Raw genomic sequence first — 27,902 nt, forward strand, 5'->3', positions numbered from 1 at the left:
CCCTCGTGGAAGGGAACACAAATTCCACCTTGAATGAGAACACTAGCTGCATTTAATTTCTGTTTTTTTTTATCGTTTCCCACTGTGGTATCAACAACAAATGTCAACCACATAAAATGTATCAAGTTTGTCTTCTGAATGATTTTTTGTTTTAATCATAAAGCCTCATATTAAAAGGTGCAGCATAGGCTGTATTTCAAAAGCTAATTGTTCAGAAATGAGTTCATAATATACAGACAGAACACCAGCAGAGTATAGGAACACATTTTATTCCAATTTAAAACAGATACTTTTTCTTTAAAGGAGAAGGCTATGAAAATAATTTTCATGTTTGAATGAGGTTCAGGCAACAGTGGTTGAAATGAAACATACAAAAGAGAAATATGGCTAAAATACTGTAAATCAATACCCATTAGGTCCCTTTTCTGGAGGGCTTCGCATTAATACAGTTTATCCCCCTCCCCCCACATGCAATTAAAATGTGATTTCTTTCAAAACAGCAGTTTATCATTAAATACAGAATAAAATTCACCTTTTTCATTCATTTTCATTTATTTATTCATCTTAATCACATACTTAGTGTTTATTTGTTTTAAAAAGTGGACCATGAAATACATAGGTCCTTATGATTTTTCACAACATTGGCACTTGTTAAGAGTCTGGCTCTACAAAGAAAGGGGATTGGCACATTCATTATTGTACATAATTTACATTTGGTATACTTAAGAAAAAAATACATTACTTTCAATTTATACACCACTACACAAAGTTTATTTAACCTCTTATTTAAAAATCTATCATATTAAGTGCTCCTAAATACAAGAGTTCAGGTAATGCATCAGCCTTACAAAAGAAACAAAAAGATGCAATAAGAGCTTTTAGCATTTCTGTGCATCCATCCCATCAGTATGGATCTTAAGAAAAAGCATTAACCATCAAAAGTGTATACACATCTCATAGTACCAACAAAACGTGCTTGAATGAACATGTAAGTTGCATGAATGCAGGAAGTCCCATTGCTGCAGCGCAGGTTCAGTGCATTGACCCGTGAGAAAGAAAGGATTAAAGATCAAGTAAGAGGAGACAACAGCTGATATTCTAAAAAACACCATATTAATTAATTCACCGATGAATCCAACTGCTACAGTATTTTACTCTTTCGGTACCTTCACTTGGCAAAGCATTACAATAAATAAAGTTTAACAGGCTTATTTCAAAATGAACTGTATGGAAAAATGGTGGCAACTGTTTGTACATACTGTAGTGCTAGTCAGTCTATGGCATGGACTTGCCTCTAGTAGTGTATCCCTTCCTCAATCCCCACTGTGCTGGTTTTAGTGACGACAGTACTTCTTCCGTGTTCTCTTACTAGTTATTGTGATGTTCAATTAGTGTGCTGTAGAGGGTGCACATAACACATAACTACATACACACTGTCCATAGTCCACATGTGGAGAAAACCAATGTACTTGCTTTAAACTGACTGTATGCTCAGAAAACCCATGGTAGCATTCTCATATCTGCCAACAGCAGGGAGGGAGGCCTGCGCCAGACATTTGTACAGTGTTTTTTAGAGTGAAGTAACCACACAGCTCATCATACACCTCAAAACCACTGGATCACAATCTGATGCAGATACCTACAGTAGAGAGCAAAAGGTGTACAATGTAACTAAATGAATGCAAAACCACTGGGGGTTACAAGCATGAAGAGAGCCCAGCATGAGTGTCACGTGTAGAACTAAACCCTACTCTACCTAAGAAAGTAAACCACAGGTCAAAGGGGATGGAGTGTGCTTCTTGAGGTAACAGAGCAGCAGAGAAGCAGTAACCACTCTAAAACAATTCAAAAACAAGCTGCCTTGTTGGTGGTGATCTGAAGTACCACTGGCAACATCTCAGTCCAGCCTGCCCTGGCAAGAGACTTTCGTACTCCTGAGAGAGAAATTAAAACTTGCCTACAAGCTCAACAAGTTAAACCAAAAACATCCGTTCAGACATATGCAATCACGACAAATTTAGTTGAACGCCTCATCTGCAGTTGTACAGGAAGCATTCATATTTCTGCTTTTTATGTACAGTTCACAAATAATGTGGTATATAAAAAGTATTAGGTGTGGGACCATTAATTAACAAAGAAAGGCCTTCAAATACAAGTTGTGCAACACCAAACATCCCTGACAACTCACAAGCTGCCTTCACGACAAGGCCGCATCCACCGTGGGTTGGCCAAATGACAAGGTATTACAAAATGTCCAACATGTTTCAACATTTTTAAAACACTGTGGCACTTAATTAAGTCCAAAAAAGGTCATACTTTTCCACCTTCAGTGAAAGCAACATTTACAGATATTTCCATGAATTGCACAAACCATTTAACAACTGGGGTAGAGAACGTAGAGGAAAGGTAAACGTTGGACCTTTCAGCCAGGCTAGTATACAGTGGACATTTAGTTAAGGGGGACTGAAAAGTATACCCAAGCCAACATTATGGGCAAAACATTCTTAGGTTGCAATTCAATGTAATTGTAAACACACAGCAAGATCTTAAACAGAGCACAAACTTCACTTTGCAGGGTAAGTGCTTGCCATGTACAGTAGAATGCGAAAAAATATTTGGGCACCCTGCACTCAATTTGGCCATTATTTTTGGCACCAAAAATACAAGATATGAAAAACAAGTCTGTCATCATGATAACTCTCTAAAGTGTTAAGTTTCACCTAACCGCTCTCACCCAACGCTCTCTGGAGTGCAAATAGCACTGTGGCAATCACATGTCTTCCAGTCATGGTCTTTCTTAGTATATAAATGTCAAGCATAGAAACATGACTAGTAGGGCACATAAAACACAAACCATCCACAACAATGGACTAAAGCCAAGCTGAAGACATGAATGGCAGGTGGGAACGGAAGAGCACACTAAAGATTGGCTGAGGCAGGCAGCTATGAGATCCCCTCGTGGTTTTACTAGGCTCTGCTCAGGCCCAAACGGGCTGGTCAAAGTTTACAGGCAAATAGCCAGCAGAATTCATCCTCCAGTGATCACCAACTGGCATCCCTGGACAGTTTGCACTCAACCTGTGGCAATGGCCTTCCCCTTGGCATCAACACACCCCAACACTGGCTCCTTGATTCATAACACTCACTTTAATTGCACCTATTGCTCTATATCATCCATAGAGTCCTTTAATTATCTGTCAACTTTGCTAGTAGTAGCCCTTATAATGAAAAGTTATGAAAACTCACCTGAATTACGTTAAAGACAAAATAGCAATCTATCGACATATTGTTAGCTATGGAATCTTAACTATCAAGCAAAAGACAAGATATGGGATTAAAAACCAATACCAAATTAAAATCTTAAATTACAAAAATGCAAGCACAGACCAGTTATATTCAACCACTGAGGAGTCTCTTTTTTTCTATTTGCATAATGCACCAACCCAAAATGGAAAAGAATCTTCCCATTCTCAATCATTTCAAAATTGAAGCAGAACATAACTGCAACTACAAAGTATGATGTCTCTAAAGAAAGGTAGATCACATGCCGTTAAAATCGTATTTTTTTAACAGTACTATGGACCCCGTCTCTCCCAGTCTCCCATCTGATGGAGACACTTCTAGATGGAAGCAGGGAGGAAGAGTCAGATGAACAACATCTAGAGCTCTGGTCCATAAATTAGACAAAAAAAAAAAAAGACTTCTCTTATTTATCACTACCATTTCTCAAAATATTGGCCAAATAGGGAAAAAATATCCAATACCTTTAACAAAGAGAAGCTGTACTGACACCGTGTAGAGGACCAACTTCTGACTTAAGTTAGCTGGCAGCACTAAAGATTTCTTTATTACAAACTATTGCTCCTTACTACACCTTTATGTCATCTGCACAAGTACAGCAAGTTGTTTACCTTCATTGGAAGATAACCAAAATGTTTTAAAAAATTCGCAGAAACACACTATCAAACAATTGTAATTAATTAGGCAAGTGTCCAAAAGAAACGGTATAGTACGGCAAATATAAATGAGTTTTGCCTAAATTAATGTACCAAACTTTTCAATGCAACTATGAGAGAAGACACATGTAAATATACACATTTGGTTTCAGTCATCTCAATCACCCCATTCCCCAACGAGTTGATTTTGTTCATCGTATCTGAAAAGTTTTGGGGGATGTAACTGATACTGGCAACTTGATTGTATCTACAGCAAACAAAACATTTGGCAAATGGTACAGCATTTTAAGGAGTAAAAATCATGACAAATTAAATCTAAATAGTGCTGCAGTTTATTCATATTGTCGTTTTAGAATGTTACAAGACGCTGCCAATTCAACAAGGGGTTCTGTGAAAAATGTAAATGATGTTTTGTCTGAGGGACAGGGGAGCAGTGGATCAAGGAGGAAACTAACAGTTTCCAATCATGTAGGTTACATCCTCTATTGGATAATTGTGACTTTCCTCTTGGAAATGAGAAACGCTGTGGTCTTGTTCATCTTTAATTAACATCACTGGGAAGCGGTAGTAGCAATAGTAATAGTCAATAAACTCACCTAAAATAATTCTTAATATACACAGATCAATTTACTTAATCTCTCCCACCCTTGCTCTGTCTATGTGTGAGCATCCACTTGATTGTAACACACACTTTTTACATTCAACAGTGCAAGGTGACTTCTAGCCTAGCGTGAGGTTTGGAGAAAACACACACCTCAAAGACCATGTAGAGTTGAGCTTCCCCCCCACACCTCAGCACCACCCGCACTTGCTCCAACGATTCTATGCAGTTACCCACAACCCTCTGCAGACTGGTGGGTGCCCAGCCCCCCCCCCCCCCTGACTGTGAAGGGGGGACACTGGCTTTTTCCTGCTTTCCTACACCTCAGCTCTCTTTCCTTTAAATCACACCAGCACCCAAGCCACCAAATCAAACAGACTTCTACCTACCCACCCCCAAGCCCCCTTCTTTAACAGGGGTGACCCAGAGACGCAAGCCACACCAGGTGACAAATGAGAGCTGTCAACCACCAAGTCAAGTCAGTGGAGGGATGCAGGCAGCAGTGGGCAGGGAAGAGAGGAGTGGGGGGAATGACTGGAGCTGGAAAAACACATCCAATTAAACCATAGACAAGGAGCAGGAGGATGTTGGGACCAGGAATATATTACGCATGTGTGATCAAGTGTGTGTGTGTGTGTAAATGCATGTTGGTGAATGTGTCTACGTGTATGTGTTAGTGCAGGTGTGTGTGTAGATGTGTACTCTGTGCTGTGTGTGAGGTTTCTCTCAATTTCTCTCTCTCACACCAGGTTGTACTCCTTCAGGTTGAGCTGCAGGATGGTGTCTTTGACAGCAGCGAACACAAAGCGGATGTTCTCTGTGTCCGTGGCGCAGGTGAAGTGGGAGTAGATGATCTTGTCGCTGTCAGGGTTCAGGTCCACAAACATCTTCAGGATAAACTCCCGGCCTGCCTGAGCGTCTCTCTGGGGCCCTAGGGGTACACACACACACATTATCCCAAAGCTACAGGCAACAGGACACATCACTGTGTACCTGTGCTACCAACGAACACACAACATTTTAAATTGAAAGGACGACACGTTACATGATCTCAAAAGGTAAGCGATTTAAATCCTGAATGGTGTGAATTTGTATTACATTTCAGTTCATTGTCTAGCCACACGGTGTCACTAAATACTAACAAAAATACATTCAGGTCTGTTCATGCCACCTGTAGAATTTGAAATGAATAATGTTCCAATAATAAATAAATAAATCATATGCATTATATTTGATAATTTGCCTCAGTAGCTGCCATGGTACTGGACATGGCCACATTAGCCAGTGCAGAGAGGTTCTAGGATAAAGGTAAAGAGTCGTTTACCATCAAACTCTGGGAAGTAGTCGACCAGGTGGGAGTAAGTGATCTTCTCCTCCAAGAGGTCCTTCTTGTTGAGGAACAGGATGACGGAGGAGTTCTGGAACCAGGGATATGTGATGATGGTCCGGAACAGAGCCTTACTCTCCTCCATCCGATTCTGACAGAGAAAGAGGGAGGTAGAGCGATAGGGACAGAAAGGAGAAAGGAAAGGATGGTCAGAACTCGCTTGGTTCCTTTATTTGATCTATATAGGCTATGCACAAAGTAGTCTATTTTGCATAGATAACTAAATATAATCACAGCGACTGTTCAAACAATAAACCAAAGAACTTTGAGGCCTTCAAGTCCACCCAAAAGGTATTTTGTTTAGAAGTAATATCTATGTGATTTCAGGCTATTTTGAAACGGTAAAAACAGTTGCTAGCAATGTGCTTTTTCTCCGTGAGCAAACATGATAAATGTTATATTTTTGCTGACATGGGAGCGAATACATTCAACAGTATATCAAAACTGGAAAAATTTTGTAGGTTGCACTGGCAAGTATAAGAATATTCGTCAGGGTATATTATTTCATTATAAATCTGATGTGAGAAGCTAAAACGCTAGCTTGCTTGCAGTTTTTAGCAAGCTGCTAGCAGAGTAGCCTACAGCCAAATGGCAGGCACAAAATAAGGTAACAGGTTTTCATTATTCTATATCATGCAAAAACATTTCAAAATATGCTAATTAGTGTTAACATTTTGTTTTGTTCAATAATCTAAAAATCAACCAATTTATTGCTTTCATCTATTGGGCCAAAAAAACTTGACAGTAAATGTTACTTATCCTATGAAGAAACAACCCCTTCTCTACTAGAGCAAACCCATATATTTGGTGGCAGGTAGCCTAGTGGTTAGAGCGTTGAGCCAGTAACCGAAAGGTTGCTAGATTGAATTCCCGAGCTGACAAGGTAAAAATCTGTTCCCCGGTAGGCCGCCATTGTAAATAAGAATTTGTTCTTAACTGACTTGCCTAGTTAAATAATAAAAACTTTGGTCATTCATGAGCTCATATTAATCCAAGATACTGCTCGATTTAATAACAGTTCTAACAAAATAGTGAATCTAGCCTAACAAAAAAAAGAAGAAGAATCTGCTTAGAAAACACATGGCCAATTGCCACTGCATACAACTCAATTCAGTGTAATTTTAAATTCCTGACTGCACTTGATAAAAACAATGAAATTGTCTAGTGAAACAATCATACGGCTTCCAAAATATCATTGTACCCTAGAGACCAATTTACAAAGACTCCCATGGCATTTATAGGAAATAAAGGTGGGTTAGTGATGAGATGTATTACTCCCATCATCCAAATAAGTTCACCACATTTTGGGGGGAGGAATCAATAAATATGTAGTTGAAAAATATAATGGGTGGAGTAATGCGCATGTTAGGATTAACTTTGCTCTTGTGAGTTTGCTGTGGTCTGCGTTATGTCTATGTGAGAGCAGATCTTTGGCATTATATAATCCCATTATCCATGCAGAGGCACCCATCCTGTCTGTGTGTAAGGAGGGCCTGCTCTGCTGCTCCTGTGACATGATGTTTACTGTCAGATCAGGTAGATCCAGTAGCGAGAGCAGTGCAGGAGGATGTGAATGTCTCTACCCTCCAAAATACTCCGCTCTGCTCCGTGGTGCAGTGCTGTATGAAACACTCTGTCATATGACCCATCAGACAGTTTGTTGTTCTAAACCAGCTCTCTCTGATGACTAAACAGCCTGATCATATTATCCTCATTTCATCTGGAGCTGCAGTCAAAGGGACACCAGCAAAATGGAAAACAAAACAAAATACAGACTCATACACAAACAAGCAGGATATAAGAAGCTACTATCTACCGTATGACTGTAAATAAGAGACTAATGACAGTGTGCCTGGTGTGTGTGTGTTCAATCTCACCTCGTTATCAGACTCCACCAGAACCTGGTCGTACTCGCTGAGGGCAACCAGGAACATGATGGACGTGACGTTCTCAAAGCAGTGGATCCACTTCCTCCTCTCTGACCTCTGACCCCCTACATCCACCATCCTGATTGGACAGGACCCAGATGGAGAGATGAATATAGGAGAGAAGTTTTCAAAATTAGGCTAAATTCAGACATTAATGACAAGTTTACCATTTTTTTTATTGTGGTAACTAGGGTATACAACTAAATCATTTGGTGAAACTTAAACATTTGAGGTTAGTCCCATTATCACCTTTTAGGATTCATAATGCCCAACATCTAGCAATGAATACAGTTAACTGTCAAACAAAGCAAAAATATAATGGATATCAAGGAATTAAAATGATTGTTACATTGGGAACAGCACTTATAATGCAATAAGATGTATACCCTTCTGATCTGCTTTTAAAATACATCAGTGCAAAGAAGCACTCAAACCCACTTGATTGTGTTTACCATCATATACAACTATTTGGAAAACATGATTATGTGGAAATTATGTTCCTTTATGGTCAGGATTGTCAGTTAGGCAGTTATGTTAACGTATGAGAATTAAACAAATTAAACGCATGTACAGTAAACATACTGTACATGCGACATGCATTATGCTATCAATAACTTAAATTGACAACAATTAAGTTGGATAACTTATTATGCACTAATACAACATACAGTACAGTAAATCAAATAAAGTGCAAGGACAGGTTAAACGACCCAAGTTGAACCAAAAAGAAAAGAGAAAAGGTGTGCACTGTGCAGAGCCACATCCCAGCCCATTCCCAGCTAAGTGGATGCAGGTGTGCCAGAGAGGTCAGATCGGGATGGCATTATCCCGCTTGGAAGCAGCATCTAAGTCAGCCAGTGACTTCAGATTCAGAGCACAAGCCCAGCAGCAGTGTGGGGAGGTAGGCCAGTGCAAAAAGGAGAGAGGAAAGGGGGGTTAGAGGGGAGAAGGGGAGGATACAGAGGGGGAAAGAAAGAATACAGGGAGGGGGGGAAGAATGGGAGAGCAGAGGGCACCCCCATCACAGATCAAGCAGGGGTACCGAGTGGAGGCAAGGATTTGGGAATACCGCTACAGTTGTTTTCCAAACATTATTTTCATGGATTTCATAGAATTTTGCATTTATAGATGATGGATCAGATTAGCCATCATGCAACTCAGAAATCCTCCTATTTTCCAACAGTGGTTTAGTTGATGGGAGAGATCTATTAGTCTATATCCATCTTATCAAAGGAGGATCAGGATTTCTTTCGTAGCCTAGCGAGCAGCAGCTACCGCTGTCCGTCCCTGGCTGGCTCGTCCGCAAAGTGAGAAGGGGCGGGGGGCGTTGATAAATGGGGTCCTCTAGGACTCCTGCCTAAAATAAAAGCTCCTTCGCATCAGCCGGCCTCCTTTCCTGTAGCAGTGATGGGTGACCTACTTAGAAGGATAGGCTCTCCTATGGAGGATGAGCCCAGAGAAATCATGACATTCTCAACCACTTCAAAAAGGCAATTAAGAGAGGGAAGCACCACGGCCGAACGCAGCAGACATACATGTTTACTTTGTCCTCATGAAAGCCTGCCTTGTGCAGCTGCTGTGAGTACAACCCGGGCTGCACCAGACCCCATCACTCTAACACACATTGGGTTGGGGTGAAGAGGGGGGCTCCTTGCATCACAAGTCTCTCCCCATCCGACTAGCCAAATATTCTCATTGAGATTTAAATGCGGATCGTCTGGATTTGCTTAAATCCTGAGGAATATCTCTGTAATATATTATTATATAGGCTACATGTCCTTAAACACTGCTGTAGTGATTCACAGCCTATCCATCCAGTAGCAGTAGAGTGAAGCGATGGAGGGATCCTCGAGTCCAACCTCATTGTGAGCCTGGGAGTTATTTCTAGCGCTGCTGCGCGTAGGAGGGGCTGACATGCTGGCTTCCTATCGATTTGCACTCTTTTGTAATCGCTCTTGTTCGCTGGTTTCATCTCCTCATGATTATCCTCTTGGGGGGGATGTTCTACACCTTGGTGCCCAGTGATCAGTCTCTTCCGCCTGGCCACTTCCAGGAGGCCTCCCCCTCCCTCAGCTCGACTGGCTTGGCCCAGGCGACACTAACAGGCAGCATGCCTGGTTACATCATAATGACACCAGACTGGTTACAGTCCTGGAGTACACGGCTTCTCAACATCCCTGTTATGATGACTAAATCTTCAGATGACTAACTGATATTTAGCTCATCATTCTACTCCATCCAGTATTGTACCATGCAAAGCAAGGGGCTGAAGTGTTGTTCAGTGTTCATCTCGAGGATTAAATAGTGACAATTAAGACTTGATGGGCCTGAGACAATTATGATGGGTGGGTAAAAACTGGAGATCAAACAACAATGAGGAATAAAAATTAAGCAGCAGGTGAATCAGTGTTCATGTTGATCTTATGAGGGAGAAAATGATCAATGTTCTCTGATATCACACAACACACAGTCAACATGAATATTGAAACAATGATGTATTTCAGAGGAAATACAAAACACTAGGAAGGGAGTAAAAGTGTGAATGTCTTTCTACCTGAAAATGATGCTTTGCAAGTCGAAAGGGTATTCAATGATCCCTGTGGTGGGGATGCGAACCCTAAGCACATCTTGTTGGGTTGGTAGAAAGTTGGGTTCAGCAATACGATCCAGATCGCTTAGATAGCTAGAGACCGGGAGAAAGAGAGACAGGAACGACAAAGAGAGAGAGTGAAGCATGACAGCAGATACCCCCCTCCAAAGCAAGTGGACCAGTCAGTCCCAAACAGGAGAACCCATTCCTGAGAGCTCTGGGGGGGTGACCCTTCACCTGCCACCTCTACCACCTACTAAACCCCCCAATCATCTCCCAGAAAGTGAGTACAGTACCTGATAGCAGCTCTCAGAGACTCTGTTAAACCTTGCATTATATTATATTGAGTTCAAATTGAGGCAGTCCGCAAGTCCCCTACAAATCAGCCGGGCTAGACAATCTGGACCCTTTCTTTCTAAAATTATCTGCCGAAATTGTTGCCACCCCTATTACGAGCCTGTTCAACCTCTCTTTCGTGTCATCTGAGATTCCCAAAGATTGGAAAGCAGCTGCGGTCATCCCCCTCTTCAAAGGGGGGGACACTCTTGACCCAAACTGCTACAGACCTATATCTATCCTACCATGCCTTTCTAAGGTCTTCGAAAGCCAAGTCAACAAACAGATTACCGACCATTTCGAATCTCACCATACCTTCTCTGCTATGCAATCTGGTTTCAGAGCTGGTCATGGGTGCACCTCAGCCACGCTCAAGGTCCTAAACGATATCTTAACCGCCATCGATAAGAAACATTACTGTGCAGCCGTATTCATTGATCTGGCCAAGGCTTTCGACTCTGTCAACCACCACATCCTCATCGGCAGACTCGACAGCCTTGGTTTCTCAAATGATTGCCTCGCCTGGTTCACCAACTACTTCTCTGATAGAGTTCAGTGTGTCAAATCGGAGGGTCTGCTGTCCGGACCTCTGGCAGTCTATGGGGGTGCCACAGGGTTAAATTCTTGGACCGACTCTCTTCTCTGTATACATCAATGAGGTCGCTCTTGCTGCTGGTGAGTCTCTGATCCACCTCTACGCAGACGACACCATTCTGTATACTTCCGGCCCTTCTTTGGACACTGTGTTAACAACCCTCCAGGCAAGCTTCAATGCCATACAACTCTCCTTCCGTGGCCTCCAATTGCTCTTAAATACAAGTAAAACTAAATGCATGCTCTTCAACCGATCGCTACCTGCACCTACCCGCCTGTCCAACATCACTACTCTGGACGGCTCTGACTTAGAATACGTGGACAACTACAAATACTTAGGTGTCTGGTTAGACTGTAAACTCTCCTTCCAGACCCATATCAAACATCTCCAATCCAAAGTTAAATCTAGAATTGGCTTCCTATTTCGCAACAAAGCATCCTTCACTCATGCTGCCAAACATACCCTTGTAAAATTGACCATCCTACCAATCCTCGACTTTGGCGATGTCATTTACAAAATAGCCTCCAATACCCTACTCAACAAATTGGATGCAGTCTATCACAGTGCAATCCGTTTTGTCACCAAAGCCCCATATACTACCCACCATTGCGACCTGTACGCTCTCGTTGGCTGGCCCTCGCTTCATACTCGTCGCCAAACCCACTGGCTCCATGTCATCTACAAGACCCTGCTAGGTAATGTCCCCCCTTATCTCAGCTCGCTGGTCACCATAGCATCTCCCACCTGTAGCACACGCTCCAGCAGGTATATCTCTCTAGTCACCCCCAAAACCAATTCTTTCTTTGGCCGCCTCTCCTTCCAGTTCTCTGCTGCCAATGACTGGAACGAACTACAAAAATCTCTTAAATTGGAAACACTTATCTCCCTCACTAGCTTTAAGCACCAACTGTCAGAGCATTTTACAGATTACTGCACCTGTACATAGCCCACCTATAATTTAGCCCAAACAACTACCTCTTTCCCAACTGTATTTAATTTATTTATTTATTTTGCACCCCATTATTTTTATTTCTACTTTGCACATTCTTCCATTGCAAAACTACCATTCCAGTGTTTTACTTGCTATATTGTATTTACTTTGCCACCATGGCCTTTTTTGCCTTTACCTCCCTTCTCACCTAATTTGCTCACATTGTATATAGACTTGTTTTTTTTACTGTATTATTGACTGTATGTTTGTTTTACTCCATGTGTAACTCTGTGTCGTTGTATGTGTCGAACTGCTTTGCTTTATCTTGGCCAGGTCGCAATTGTAAATGAGAACTTGTTCTCAACTTGCTTACCTGGTTAAATAAAGGTGAAATAAAAAAATAAAAAATAAATAAAAGTTCAATAAGATCTGGACTAAATACCCATTTTCCTTTTTTGGTTATAGTTAGGAGAAGTGATTTGGCCTCAGACAAACTCAGAGCTGCTGATAGGAAGGAGTCTCAGAGAGCACGCTACCAGGACCCAGGGCTGTGCGGCCAGCAGCAGTGTGGGGGGGAGCCAGAATAGTGGCGGAGGTATAGGCAGCACTTCACACCAGTACCTGAAGATTACATTCTCCAGGTCAAAAGGGTACTCAATGATGCCAGTAGTGGGCACTCGAACCCGCAGCACATCCTGCTGAGTGGGCACGTACCCCTTGGTCGCTATTCTCTCTAAATCTATAAGGTAACTGTGGAATGAAGGCGGACACATGACACGTGTGCCTGACGCTGCACAATCACCTGCACACAGACAAAAACCAGGTACACACACACCCTCTCTCTTTCTCATGGAAACAGAAATACATACAGGTAATCACATACATTGCACCCCTTGACGTTTTCCACATTTTGTTGTGTTACAGCCTGAATTTGGAAATTGATTTAATTAAGATGTGTAGTCACTGGCCTACACACACACACACACACTACCCCATAATGTCAAAGTGGAATTATGTTGTTCAATTTTTACAAATGAATTAAAAATGAAAAGCTGAAATGTCTTAAGTCAATAAGTCTTCAGTCCCTTATGGTAAGCCTAAATAAGTTCAGCAGTAGAAAGTTGCTTAACAAGTAAAATAATAAGTTGCAGCAACTCACTCTGTGTGCAATAATAGCGTTTTAACATTATTTTTTTAATGACTACCTCATCTCTGTACCCCACACATACAGATAATTGTAAGGTCCCTCAGTTGAGCAGTAATTTCAAACACAGATTCAACCACAAAGACCAGGGAGGTTTTCGAATGCCTCACAAAGAGCACCTATTGGTAAAAAAAAAAAAACTAAACAGACATTGAATATCGCTTTGAGCATGGTGAAGTTTTTAATTACCCTTTGGATGGTGTATTAATAGACCCCGTCACTACAAGGATACAGACGTCCTTCTTAACTCAGTTGCCGGAGAGTTGTTCAGAGATCAGTTGTTCAGAGATTTCACCACGAGGCCAATAGTGACTTTAAAACAGACAGAGTTTAATGGCTGTGATAGGAGAAAACTGAGGATTGATCAACGTTGTAGTAACTCTACAAGACTAACCTAATTGACAGAGTGAAAAGAAGGAAGCCTGTACGGAATACAAATATTCCAAAACATGCATCCTGTCTGCAACAAGGCACTAAAGTAATACTGCAAAAAATGTGGCAAAGATATAAACTTTTTGTCCTGAATACAAAGTGTTACATTTGGGGAAAATCCAATACAACACATTACTGAGTACCACTCTTCATATTGTCAAGCATAGTGGTGGCTGCATCATGTTATGGGTATGCTTGAAATTTGGGAGGTACAGGATAAAACAAACTGAATGGAGCTAAACACAGGCAAAATCCATCGAAGAAAACCTTTTTCTTTTTTTTTTTTTTTTTTGAAGAAAACTCTCTTCTCCAGACCATTTCCGGAGACCTTCTCCCTTACCTCACCTCGCTCATCAACTCATCCCTGACCGCTGGCTACGTCCCTTCTGTCTTCAAGAGAGCGAGAGTTGCACCCCTTCTGAAAAAACCTACACTCGATCCCTCCGATGTCAACAACTACAGACCAGTATCCCTTCTTTCTTTTCTCTCCAAAACTCTTGAACGTGCCGTCCTTGGCCAGCTCTCCCGCTATCTCTCTCAGAATGACCTTCTTGATCCAAATCAGTCAGGTTTCAAGACTAGTCATTCAACTGAGACTGCTCTTCTCTGTATCACGGAGGCCCTCCGCACTGCTAAAGCTAACTCTCTCTCCTCTGCTCTCATCCTTCTAGACCTATCGGCTGCCTTCGATACTGTGAACCATCAGATCCTCCTCTCCACCCTCTCCGAGTTGGGCATCTCCCGGCGCGGCCCACGCTTGGATTGCGTCCTACCTGACAGGTCGCTCCTACCAGGTGGCGTGGCGAGAATCTGTCTCCTCACCACGCGCTCTCACCACTGGCGTCCCCAGGGCTCTGTTCTAGGCCCTCTCCTATTCTCGCTATACACCAAGTCACTTGGCTCTGTCATAACCTCACATGGTCTCTCCTATCATTGCTATGCAGACGACACACAATTAATCTTCTCCTTTCCCCCTTCTGATGACCAGGTGGCGAATCGCATCTCTGCATGTCTGGCAGACATATCAGTGTGGATGACGGATCACCACCTCAAGCTGAACCTCGGCAAGACGGAGCTGCTCTTCCTCCCGGGGAAGGACTGCCCGTTCCATGATCTCGCCATCACGGTTGACAACTCCATTGTGTCCTCCTCCCAGAGCGCTAAGAACCTTGGCGTGATCCTGGACAACACCCTGTCGTTCTCAACTAACATCAAGGCGGTGGCCCGTTCTTGTAGGTTCATGCTCTACAACATCCGCAGAGTACGACCCTGCCTCACACAGGAAGCGGCACAGGTCCTAATCCAGGCACTTGTCATCTCCCGTCTGGATTACTGCAACTCGCTGTTGGCTGGGCTCCCTGCCTGTGCCATTAAACCCCTACAACTCATCCAGAACGCCGCAGCCCGTCTGGTGTTCAACCTTCCCAAGTTCTCTCACGTCACCCCGCTCCTCCGCTCTCTCCACTGGCTTCCAGTTGAAGCTCGCATCCGCTACAAGACCATGGTGCTTGCCTACGGAGCTGTGAGGGGAACGGCACCTCAGTACCTCCAGGCTCTGATCAGGCCCTACACCCAAACAAGGGCACTGCGTTCATCCACCTCTGGCCTGCTCGCCTCCCTACCACTGAGGAAGTACAGTTCCCGCGCAGCCCAGTCAAAACTGTTCGCTGCTCTGGCCCCCCAATGGTGGAACAAACTCCCTCACGACGCCAGGACAGCGGAGTCAATCACCACCTTCCGGAGACACCTGAAACCCCACCTCTTTCAGGAATACCTAGGATAGGATAAAGTAATCCTTCTCACCCCCCCCCCTTAAAATATTTAGATGCACTATTGTAAAGTGGCTGTTCCACTGGATGTCTTAAGGTGAACGCACCAATTTGTAAGTCGCTCTGGATAAGAGCGTCTGCTAAATGACTTAAATGTTAAATGTAAATGTAACCTGGTTCAGTCTGCTTTCCACCAGACAGTGGAAGATGATTTTACATTTCAGCAGGACAAAAACCTAAAACATAAGGCCAAATCTACACTGATTGCTTACCAAGAAGACGTTGAATGTTCTTGAGTGGCCTAGTTACAGTTCTGACTTAAAATAGGCATGAACATCTGTGGCAAGACTTGAAAATGGCTGTCTAGCCATGATCAACAACCAATTTGACAGAAGAATTACAAAAATTATGTGCAAATATTGTACAATCCAGGTGTTCTTAAGAGGCTTACCCAGAAAGACTCATTGCGGTCATCGCCGCCAAAGGTGATTCTAACAGGTATTGACTCAGGGGTGTGAATACTTATGTAAATGAGATATTTCCGTACTTAAATGTTCAATACATTTGCTAACATTTCTAAAAAAGCATGTTTCCACTTTGTCATTATGGGGTATTGTGTGGCGAAAAAAAATAATTGAATCCATTTGGAATTCAGACTGATAAAATGTGCAATAAGTCAAGGGGTATGAATACTTTCTGAAGGCACTGTACATTAACATATTACAGCTGTATCCTGTTACTACTCACAAACTAACGGTAGGCAGTATCCGTTTGTAACAATTATCACTAACCCTGTTAGGGGGGCTGAATCACAATAGCTCAAGTCTTTAGGGCCAAGTAACTTAACATCCTAAAATGGTCCATGTGGACCATTTGGGTTCATTTTTACAGTCCTGATAACCTTATCAGTCATAAAAACAGAGTAGCCTAATCACTACATTGATTCTGAGTCATATTACAACAAAGTGTTTTGTCCCTGGAAAGCTATAAGCATTAGCCATGGTGACAAAGTGCTTACTCTGCATTTTAGGGTTGAACAAATTCAGACCTATAATTCTACATAACAAACATGAAATTCAGGTCTCGTTAGGTTAGTTCAAATAGAACTAAGGTGGAGCAGGATGAGAAACGTTGCAGTCTGTTCTTCCTCTTTCCATCTGTTTTTTTCCTCTTTCTTTTGGTCTCTTTAAATCTCTCACTTTCTCATACAAAACACTATTTAATAGCATCAAGGAGAGATGATATTCACTATTATTAACTCATTCTCTTCAATTTAAAATGCTCAATCTCTAACCACTGTAGCTATTGTGTGTGTATCCCAGAAATAGACTTACTATTTGGTTGAGTCCGAGAGCTGATATTCACGTCTGCGGTCGTAGGCCTCCTGGATGCCAGGGTCAGTCCAAAGCATCTTTATTGCACTGATGTAGGGCTGTTCGAAGGAACACACCTTCTCCACGTCCACTTCTCGCACGAGCAGCGCATTGGACTGGGGGGAGGAAGAGGACACCAGATAGGGGAAACAGTTGGAAAAGAGTAAAATATTGGACAGTGTCACTCACACTCACTGTAACAGTGCTCCAGGATTATTTACACATTTCTGCATTCTGATCAGTTAAATCAGAACATGGCTAGGTCATTTGTACAGATTATTATCGATCAATTTAGGCCTAAAGACAGACTACTGTCTTGCCATTGACACATTCAGGCCTCTCCTCGGCAGTGACTTAGTGTCTGTACCTGGACAGAGCAGATTGGAGTAGCTGTAGCAGTCCATTACGTTTTATGGCATGGTTTACAGCCACTTTTATGGTCTATTTGAATACGGTTTGCATTTGATGATGAGGACATATAAAGCTGTGGCTGGACAATTCGATGCGGAGATTGCCAGCCAACAGTTGCCAGTGAGCGGTCCTATGAGTGGATGAGAATTCAGACAATGCCAGAAGGGAATTAGTCCGTAGCTGATTTTGTAGTAGTATTCCCCACCTAGGCTATACTATGACTAGGCTATAGAAGTCCTGATGGGTGCACCTCCGGTTCACCAGTCCTAATTCAAATACATCAATTTCACTTGCTATGGTTATCTGCATGCAATGCCAAGTTACATGCATACAGTTGAAGTTGGAAGTTTACATACACTTAGGTTGGAGTCATTAAAACTCGTTTTTCAACCACTCCACAAATTTCTTGTTAACAAACTATAGTTTTGGCAAGTTGGTTAGGACATCTACTTTGTGCATGACACAAGTAATATTCCCAACAATTTACAGACAGATTATTTCACTTATAATTCACTGTATCACAATTCCAGTAGGTCAGACGTTTACATACACACTAAGTTGACTGTGCCTTTAACCTCTTCAGTCGACCCTCTACTTTTTTGAACATTTTGTTAAAAATCGCGCAACATTTCAGCGCCCTGCTACTCATGCCAGGAATATAGTACGTTCATATGGTTAGAATGTGTGGATAGGAAACCCTCGGACGTTTTTAAAACTGGTTAAATCACGACTGTGGCTATTACATAACGTGCGTTACATCGGAAAGCGCAGGAAAACCTGATCACAGAAAATGGAAATAAATATCCTTGCGCCACTTCCAGCAATTGTTAACAGTGAGCCGAATTAGATAAGACCGAGCATTCAACTCCCACAGCATCCCCATGTTGTCGAGTATCTTGTGAATTTAATCATCTTTGATTCTTGGTTGAACCGAAAGAGGGGCACCGCTTACCTCCGGTCTCCGCCCAGATCATTCCGGAAGAGCTCTCTCCTGAAATTTTTTCCAAGATGACAGCTAATGATATTTACATCGCCTACGGATGATTTTTATCGCTTATTAACGTTTACTAATACCTAAAGTAGCATTACAAACGTATTTGAAGTGTTTTGTGAAAGTTTATCGTCTACTTTTTGAATTTTAAAAATGACGTTACGTTGTGAAATCGCTGTTTTTTTCGTTTATCACACAGTCTACATATAACGATATCTTGGCTTTATATGGCCCGATTTAATCGAAATAAAGACCCAATAGTGTTTATGGGACATCTAGGAGTGCCAACAAAGAAGATGGTGAAAGGTAATGACTGTTTTCTATTTTATTGTGCGGTTTGTGTAACGCCGAAATGCTAATTATTTTGTTTACGTCCCCTGCTGTGCTTTTCTGTTGTAGTGTATTGGTGCATGCTATCAGATAATAGCTTCTCATGCTGTCGCCGAAAAGCATTTTAAAAATCGGACTTGTTGCCTGGATTCACAACGAGTGTAGCTTTAATTTGATACCCTGCATGTGTATTTTAATGAACTTTTGAGTTTTAACTAATACTATTAGCATTTAGCGTAGCACATTTGCATTTCCAGAACTCTAGTTGGGACGCAAGCGTCCCAACTAGAGGCAAGAGGTTAAACAGCTTGGGAAATTCCAGAAAATGATGTTATGGCTTTAGAAGCTTCTGATAGGCTAATTGACATCATTTGAGTCAATTGGAGGTGTACCTGTGGATGTATTTCAAGGCCTACCTTCAAACTCAGTGCCTCTTTGCTTGACATCATGGGAAAATCAAAAGAAATCAGCCAAGACTGGCCGCTAACCATTTTCTGCTCCCATTAGTGATCCCTAGGTAGCCTCTAGATATATAATGAAATACATTGACCAATATGATCATTGTCCAATGAGTGGACCCCAATCCCTATCCCCAAGTCAGACTCACCTTGTTCTGTTCATACTTGTACTGGATCTTGAGGGTCTCGGAGGCCCGGATCATGGACTGCATGGAGGTGAAGATGTTCTGGTACACCAGCTTGGTGAAGCCTCTTTTGTCCTCGTCAGTGTAGCCCGTCCCATGGATGATGCGCATCTGTTTGATGAATGTGCTCTTGCCACTCTCGCCAGTGCCTGAGTAGACAGAGAGGACAATGAACAGATTAGACCAGGGGCTCCCAAATAGATTCAGTTTGAGAGTGCAGTCCACTATCCAAGACACTGCGGTACTCTTATCCACAGAGAAATATGTTGTATCCCTCACAGCGCAGATAGTCACCCTATGTTTAAGATCGAATCCATAGCCGTGAAACTGCCATGTCCATTTGCAAAATTCCAACGAGGAAGTTACTTGAAATAACACATTTTTCCCCCTCGGACATCATTGCACATGCAGTTGAACAGCAGGGTATGTACGATTATTATTATTTTTTACCATGAATGATGGATGCTGGATGATGGATGCAGTGTTTCCTACTTACAAAGCATGTAGAGGTCTGTACTTTTTATCATAGGTACACTTCAACTGTGAGAGACGGAATCTAAAACAAAAATCCAGAATATCACATTGTATGATTTTTAAGTAATTAATTTGCATTTTATTGCATGACATAAGTATTTGATACATCAGAAAAGCAGAACTTAATATTTGGTACAGAAACGTTTGTTTGCAATTACAGAGATCATACGTTTCCTGTAGTTCTTGACCAGGTTTACACACACTGCAGCAGGGATTTTGGCCCACTCCTCCATACAGACCTTCTCCAGATCCTTCAGGTTTCAGGGCTGTCGCTGGGCAATACGGACTTTCAGCTCCCTCCAAAGATTTTCTATTGGGTTCAGGTCTGGAGACTGGCTAGGCCACTCCAGGACCTTGAGATGCTTCTTACGGAGCCACTCCTTAGTTGCCCTGGCTGTGTGTTTCGGGTCGTTGTCATGCTGGAAGACCCAGCCATGACCCATCTTCAATGCTCTTACTGAGGAAAGGAGGTTGTTGGCCAAGATCTCACGATACATGGCCCCATCCATCCTCCCCTCAATACGGTACAGTCGTCCTGTCCCCTTTGCAGAAAAGCATCCCCAAAGAATGATGTTTCCACCTCCATGCTTCACGGTTGGGATGGTGTTCTTGGGGTTGTACTCATCCTTCTTCCTCCAAACACGGCGAGTGGAGTTTAGACCAAAAAGCTCTATTTTTGTCTCATCAGACCACATGACCTTCTCCCATTCCTCTTCTGGATCATTGTTATGGATACAGTTATCCTGTGTGTGTGTGTATCCTGTGTGTTTCTTTTCTCTCCTTCTCCCCTCACAGGTGAAAACCATCACTCCCCAATCAGTCAACAATCAATCAGAAGACACACCTCCTCCTATTTCCTACCCTATCACAGTTCCTTCCCCATGGTTTAAAAACCCCATCATTTGTTTGCTCTGGAGCAATCTCTCACTCAATCTCTCGCTCAATCTCTAGCTCAATCTCTAGCTCAATCTCTAGCTCAATCTCTAGCTCAATCTCTAGCTCAATCTCTAGCTCAATCTCTCTGTAAATGCCATGTCTGTAGGTCTCTGTGTTTCACTCTCGCTTTGTGTCTTAACCTCTCTTTTGTTTAAAGCACCTCCATAGCACTTTGTCATCACCTGTGAGTATTGGTTTTGGGTTATGGTGTTTGTTTGTTTGCTGGTGGGAAAAGGGGAAACCAAGACAAGTCGCCCATGGGCATACACTACCCGTAGGTGAACTTTGTTAAATACACTAGTTAGAACTGGGCGGACCACCCACTGTATTTTTGGTTAGTTAGTTAGCTGTTGTTAAAGTAGGCTAGTCTAGCTTAGGGGTGTTTTTGAATACTTATTGTTTCTTTCCTTGGGTCCAGCTCAGCCCCTTTTCCTGCTCCCCCCATTACCGTGTGTTTATAAATAAACCTAGAGTTTGACGGTAGATTTCTGTTGTCGTGGTTATTTCGTGCACACTTTTACTTTGTCACAATAATAATTTGCATGAGTTATGTTACGGGTCTCATTACCATCCCCCCTAGACTGTCGGGCCAAAAGGGATTCGTAACAATCATCCAGAGGGTCATTGGCAAACTTCAGACGGGCCTGGATATGTGCTGGCTTGAGCAGGGGGACCTTGCGTGCGCTGCAGGATTTTAATCCATGACGGCGTAGTGTTGTACTAATGGTTTTCTTTGAGACTGTGGTCCCAGCTCTCTTCAGGTCATTGACCAGGTCCTGCTGTGTAGTTCTTGGCTGATCCCTCACCTTCCTCATGATTATTGATGCCCCATGAGGTGAGATCTTGCATGGAGCCCCAGACCGAGAATGATTGACCGCCATCTTGAACTTCTTCCATTTTCTAATAATTGCGCCAACAGTTGTTGCCTTCTCACCAAGCTGCTTGCCTATTGTCCTGTAGCCCATCCCAGCCTTGTGCAGGTCTACAATTTTATCCCTGATGTCCTTACACAGCTCTCTGGTCTTGGCCATTGTGGAGAGGTTGGAGTCTGTTTGATTGTGTGTGGACAGGTGTCTTTTATACAGGTAACGAGTTCAAACAGGTGCAGTTAATACAGGTAATGAGTGGAGAACAGGAGGGCTTCTTAAAGAAAAAACTAACAGGTCTGTGAGAGCTGGAATTCTTACTGGTTGGTAGGTGATCAAATACTTATGTCATATAATACAATGCAAATGAATTACTTAAAAATCATACAATGTGATTTTTTGGATTTTTGTTTTAGATTCCGTCTCTCACAGTTGAAGTGTACCTATGATAAAGAATTACAGACCTCTTACAGACATGCTTTGTAAGTAGGAAAACCTGCAAAATCGGCAGTGTATCAAATACTTGTTCTCCCCACTGTACCTGTAGAGTTTGTTTCAAACAATACAGTAGGTCCTAAAATGAACTAAAGAAAAAGGGTACATTTGAGATATTTAATGTTTAGTATATTTATTTGATATAGTTTCTTTATCTAGACATATTCCATATGTAAACATTATAAGAGTATTAGGACACAAATATATTTTCTGTATCATGTACAGTTCACAGATCATAGGGTCTTTCAGGAGGCATTTATAGGTCTAAAAAGTGGGCACTTTCATCAAGATTTTCCCAAAAATAGTTTGTGATACGAATGTAAAAAGCATGTCATATAAGCTTCATCCCTATTCTGACGTTTGTGTGAGAATTGCCAAAACAATGACACAAAAAAATATTTTATAGCTATCCTGTCTACATATTGCTGGACATATTGTATTTGAGTATATTTATTGTAATTTGTACATTGTTTTTACTTTGTGCTGAAAAATTAATGGCCCCCTGGGGAAAATAAAGACTTTACAAAGACGATTAGTGGGCACACTAACACAGACACACACTCACAGGTGAAACTTCTGCCCTGGCAACCCAGTTTCCTTTCTACCAAGAGACCTAAAGCTTAGCACATAATGCTACAAGTGTAAATCGCTACAGGTGCATAATGCTACAAGTGCATGGGGTGGTTGAAGAGATGTGCGGAGAAAGAGCCTCAGGTGGCCTATATTGTGTGCAGACATTCCCGATGCCCACACATATTGCGACTACAGACCTGAGACTAAATGAATCAGGCACCATAGAAGAGCAGAGCTCATCATGGAGAGTGAAGGAAGTTGTGAAAGGTCCCAAACCAGTGCAGATCCCAAACCTTTTGCATCTTTATATAGACATTCCTAACGGTTGTGTCCAACAATGGGAAATTTAAGAATGTTGAGTCTACACAAAAAATAGCAAGTGTAAAGAACGTTTAAGTATTAACCTCTTGAAGCTAGGGGGCACTATTTTTATGTTTGGAAAAATAACATTCCCAAAGTAAACGGCCTATTTCTCAGGACCAGATATTAGAATATGCATATAATTGACAGATTAGGATAGAAAACACTCTTTTCTGAGTATAACAGAACTGATATTGCAGGCGAAACCCTGAGAAAAATCCAACCAGGAAGTGGCTTCTATTTTGAAAACTCCATGTTCCATAGCCTCCCATTGATCCATTTATAAAGGGATATCAACCAGATTCATTTTCCTATCGCTTCCTCAAGGTGTCAACAGTCTTCAGACATAGTTTCAGGCTTTTATTTTGAAGAATGAGCGTGAACGACCACATTGTGTAAGTGGATAGGTGGGGGCTCAGAGTGAATTGTGCGCAAAAGAGAAAGGCGGCCATTGTTACTCCCGGTCCTAGTGAAAAGCCAACTGTCCCGGTTGATATATTATCGAATAGATATTTGAAAAACACCCTGAGGATTGATTATAAACAAACATCTGACGTGTTTCCGTGGACATTATGGATATAATTTGGCATTTTTGTCTGCGTTGTCGTGACCGCTCTTACCGGTGGATTCCTGGGCATAACGCACCAAACTAACAGAGGTATTTGGATATAAAAAATATCTTTATGGAACAAAAGGAACATTTGTTGTCTAACTGAGAGTCTCGTGAGTGAAAACATCCGAAGATCAATTAAGGTAAACGATTAATTTGATTGCTTTTCTGATTTTCGTGACCAAGTTACCTGATGCTAAGTGTACTTATTGTTTGGTCGTGCGATCGATAAACTTACAAATGCTTGTATTGCTTTCGCTGTAAAGCATAATTTCAAAATCTGAGACGACAGGTGGATTAAAAGGCTAAACTGTGTTTTGCAATATTGCATTTGTGATTTCAAGAATATGAATATTTTCTCGTAATATTATTCGACTGTGGCGCTATGCTATTCAGCGTTGCTGATGACAATTATCCCGGATCCGGTATGGGTGGTTCAGAGAGGTTAAAGCACTACCCCGCCCGCTGTCTTGCCAAGATAATTAGTAAAAATCCAAATAACTTCACAGATCTTCATTGTAAATGGTTTAAACACTGTTTCTCATGCTTGTTCAATGAACATTAACAATTAATGAACATGCACCTAAGGAATGGCCGTTAAGACACTAACAGCGTACAGACGGTAGGCAATTAAGGTCACAGTTATGAAAACGTAGGACACTAAAGAGGCCTTTCTACTGACTGAAAAACACCAAAAGAAAGATGCCCAGGCTCCCTGCTCATCTGCGTGAATGTGCCTTAGGCATGCTGCAAGGAGGCATGAGGACTGCAGATGTGGCCAGGGCAATAAATTGCAATGTCCGTACCGTGAGAAGCCTAAGACAGCACTACAGGGAGACAGGTCGGACAGCTGATCGTCCTCGCAGTGGCAGAACACGTGTAACAACACCTACACAGGATCGGTACATCACACCTGCGGAACAGGTACAGGAGGGCAACAACTGCCCGAGATACACCAGGAACGCACAATCCCTCCATCAGTGCTCAGACTGTCCGCAGTAGGCTGAGAGAGGCTGGACTGAGGGCTTGTAGGCCTGTTGTAAGGCAGATCCTTACCAGACATTATCAGCAACATCACCTATGGGCACAAACCCACCGTCGCTGGACCAGACAGGACTGTAAAAAAAAATGCTCTTCACTAACGAGTCACAGTTTTGTCTCACCAGGGGTGATGGTCAGATTTGCGTTTATCGTCGAAGGAATGAGCATTACACAGAGGCCTGTACTCTGGAGCGGGATCGATTTGGAGGTGGCAGGTCCGTCATGGTCTGGGGCGGTGCGTCACAGCATCATCGGACTGAGCTTGTTGTCATTGCAGGCAATCTCAACACTGTGCGTTACAGGGAAGACACCCTCCTCCCTCATGTGGTACCCTTCCTGCAGGCTCATCCTGACCCTCCAGCATGACTGATCGTCAGCCATACTGCTCGTTCTGTGCGTGATTTCCTGCAAGACAGGAATGTCAGTGTTCTGCCATGGCCAATGAAGAGCCCGGATTTCAATCCCATTGAGTACGTCTGGGACCTGTTGGATTGGAGGGTGAGGGCTAGGGCCATTCCCCCCAGAAATGTCCGGGAACTTGCAGGCACCTTGGTGGGAGAGTGGGGTAACATCTCACAGTAAGAACTGGTGAATCTGGTGCAGTCCATGAGGATGAGATGCACTGCAGTACTTAATGCAACACTGACTTTTGAGCCCCCCTTTGTTCAGGGACACATTATTCCATTTCTGTTATTAATCACATGTCTATGGAACTTGTTCAGTTTGTCTCAGTTGTTTAATCTTATGTTCATACAAATATTTACACATGTTAAGTTTTCTGAAATTAAATGCAGTTGACAGTGAGAGGATGTTTCTTTTTTTGCTGAGTTTATATGCACTGTATAGCCTTACCTATGGCTTGTGCATTGATGAAACTGGGTATCAGCCTACTCATTGACACCCACAGAAAGCAATTCTCAAAAGTTTACACAAATATTAACATTAGCCCTTATTGAAGGACTGACGACTGTGGAAAATAACCTTCCCAGTCAGTCTATTGTCCATATTGGATATTAATATTGCACTCTTACCTATGAAATGACCTTCTTATGACCTTCTTGATCCAAATCAGTCAGGTTTCAAGACTAGTCATTCAACTGAGACTGCTCTTCTCTGTATCACGGAGGCGCTCCGCACTGCTAAAGCTAACTCTCTCTCCTCTGCTCTCATCCTTCTAGACCTATCGGCTGCCTTCGATACTGTGAACCATCAGATCCTCCTCTCCACCCTCTCCGAGTTGGGCATCTCCGGCGCGGCCCACGCTTGGATTGCGTCCTACCTGACAGGTCGCTCCTACCAGGTGGCGTGGCGAGAATCCGTCTCCTCACCACGTGCTCTCACCACTGGTGTCCCCCAGGGCTCTGTTCTAGGCCCTCTCCTATTCTCGCTATACACCAAGTCACTTGGCTCTGTCATAACCTCACATGGTCTCTCCTATCATTGCTATGCAGACGACACACAATTAATCTTCTCCTTTCCCCCTTCTGATGACCAGGTGGCGAATCGCATCTCTGCATGTCTGGCAGACATATCAGTGTGGATGACGGATCACCACCTCAAGCTGAACCTCGGCAAGACGGAGCTGCTCTTCCTCCCGGGGAAGGACTGCCCGTTCCATGATCTCGCCATCACGGTTGACAACTCCATTGTGTCCTCCTCCCAGAGCGCTAAGAACCTTGGCGTGATCCTGGACAACACCCTGTCGTTCTCAACTAACATCAAGGCGGTGGCCCGTTCCTGTAGGTTCATGCTCTACAACATCCGCAGAGTACGACCCTGCCTCACACAGGAAGCGGCGCAGGTCCTAATCCAGGCACTTGTCATCTCCGTCTGGATTACTGCAACTCGCTGTTGGCTGGGCTCCCTGCCTGTGCCATTAAACCCCTACAACTCATCCAGAACGCCGTAGCCCGTCTGGTGTTCAACCTTCCCAAGTTCTCTCACGTCACCCCGCTCCTCCGCTCTCTCCACTGGCTTCCAGTTGAAGCTCGCATCCGCTACAAGACCATGGTGCTTGCCTACGGAGCTGTGAGGGGAACGGCACCTCAGTACCTCCAGGCTCTGATCAGGCCCTACACCCAAACAAGGGCACTGCGTTCATCCACCTCTGGCCTGCTCGCCTCCCTACCACTGAGGAAGTACAGTTCCCGCTCAGCCCAGTCAAAACTGTTCGCTGCTCTGGCCCCCCAATGGTGGAACAAACTCCCTCACGACGCCAGGACAGCGGAGTCAATCACCACCTTCCGGAGACACCTGAAACCCCACCTCTTTAAGGAATACCTAGGATAGGATAAAGTAATCCTTCTCACCCCCCTTAAAAGATTTAGATGCACTATTGTAAAGTGGCTGCTCCACTGGATGTCATAAGGTGAATGCACCAATTTGTAAGTCGCTCTGGATAAGAGCGTCTGCTAAATGACTTAAATGTAAATGTAATGAAATGGGGTATCAGCCTACCCAGTGCCACCCACAAAACACAACTATATAGAGTTAAAACAAATATTACACTGAACAAAAATAAACACAACACACAATCATTTCAAATTTTACTGAGTAACAGTTCATAAAAGGAAATCAGTCAATTGAAATAAATTCATCAGATTTCACGACTGGCAATACTGATCTGCTTCTGTTGGTAACGTTTTAAAAAAGTAGGGGCGTGAATCAGAAAATCAGTTGGCATTTACCTTTGCATTGACTTGATCAGGCTGTTGATTGTGGCTTGTGGAATGTTGTCCCACTCCTCTTCAATGGCTGTGCGAAGTTGCTATATATTAGCGGGAACTGGAACGCGTTGATCCAGAGCATCTCAAACATGCTCAATGGGTGACATGTCTGTCGAGTATGCAGAACTGGGACATTTTTCAGCTTCCAGGAATTGTGTACATATCCTTACGACATGTGGCCGTGCATTTTCATGCTAAAACATGAGGTGATGGCGGTGGAAGAATTGCACGACAATGGGTCCCAGGATCTCGCCACGATATCTCTGCATTAAAAATTTCCATCG

General features: G+C 42.9%; 1 protein-coding gene across 3 annotated transcripts in view; it reads right to left on the bottom strand.

The window, feature by feature from the left end:
* Positions 1 to 250: 250 nt before the first annotated feature.
* Positions 251 to 27,902, bottom strand: part of LOC115144916 (guanine nucleotide-binding protein subunit alpha-11) — a 77,209-nt gene continuing 49,557 nt past the window's right edge. For all 3 annotated transcript variants that reach the window (XM_029686058.2, XM_029686057.2, XM_029686056.2), the window contains 6 exons: positions 19,442 to 19,626; positions 17,064 to 17,218; positions 10,427 to 10,555; positions 7,822 to 7,951; positions 5,882 to 6,035; positions 251 to 5,488 (listed from right to left, as the gene is read on the bottom strand). In XM_029686058.2, coding sequence (XP_029541918.1) covers positions 5,298 to 5,488; positions 5,882 to 6,035; positions 7,822 to 7,951; positions 10,427 to 10,555; positions 17,064 to 17,218; positions 19,442 to 19,626 — 944 coding nt within the window. In that variant the 3' untranslated portion in view covers positions 251 to 5,297. The remainder of the gene's footprint in view (positions 5,489 to 5,881; positions 6,036 to 7,821; positions 7,952 to 10,426; positions 10,556 to 17,063; positions 17,219 to 19,441; positions 19,627 to 27,902) is intronic.

This window comes from Oncorhynchus nerka, linkage group LG17 (assembly GCF_034236695.1).
Source record: "Oncorhynchus nerka isolate Pitt River linkage group LG17, Oner_Uvic_2.0, whole genome shotgun sequence".
NCBI lineage: Eukaryota > Metazoa > Chordata > Actinopteri > Salmoniformes > Salmonidae > Oncorhynchus > Oncorhynchus nerka.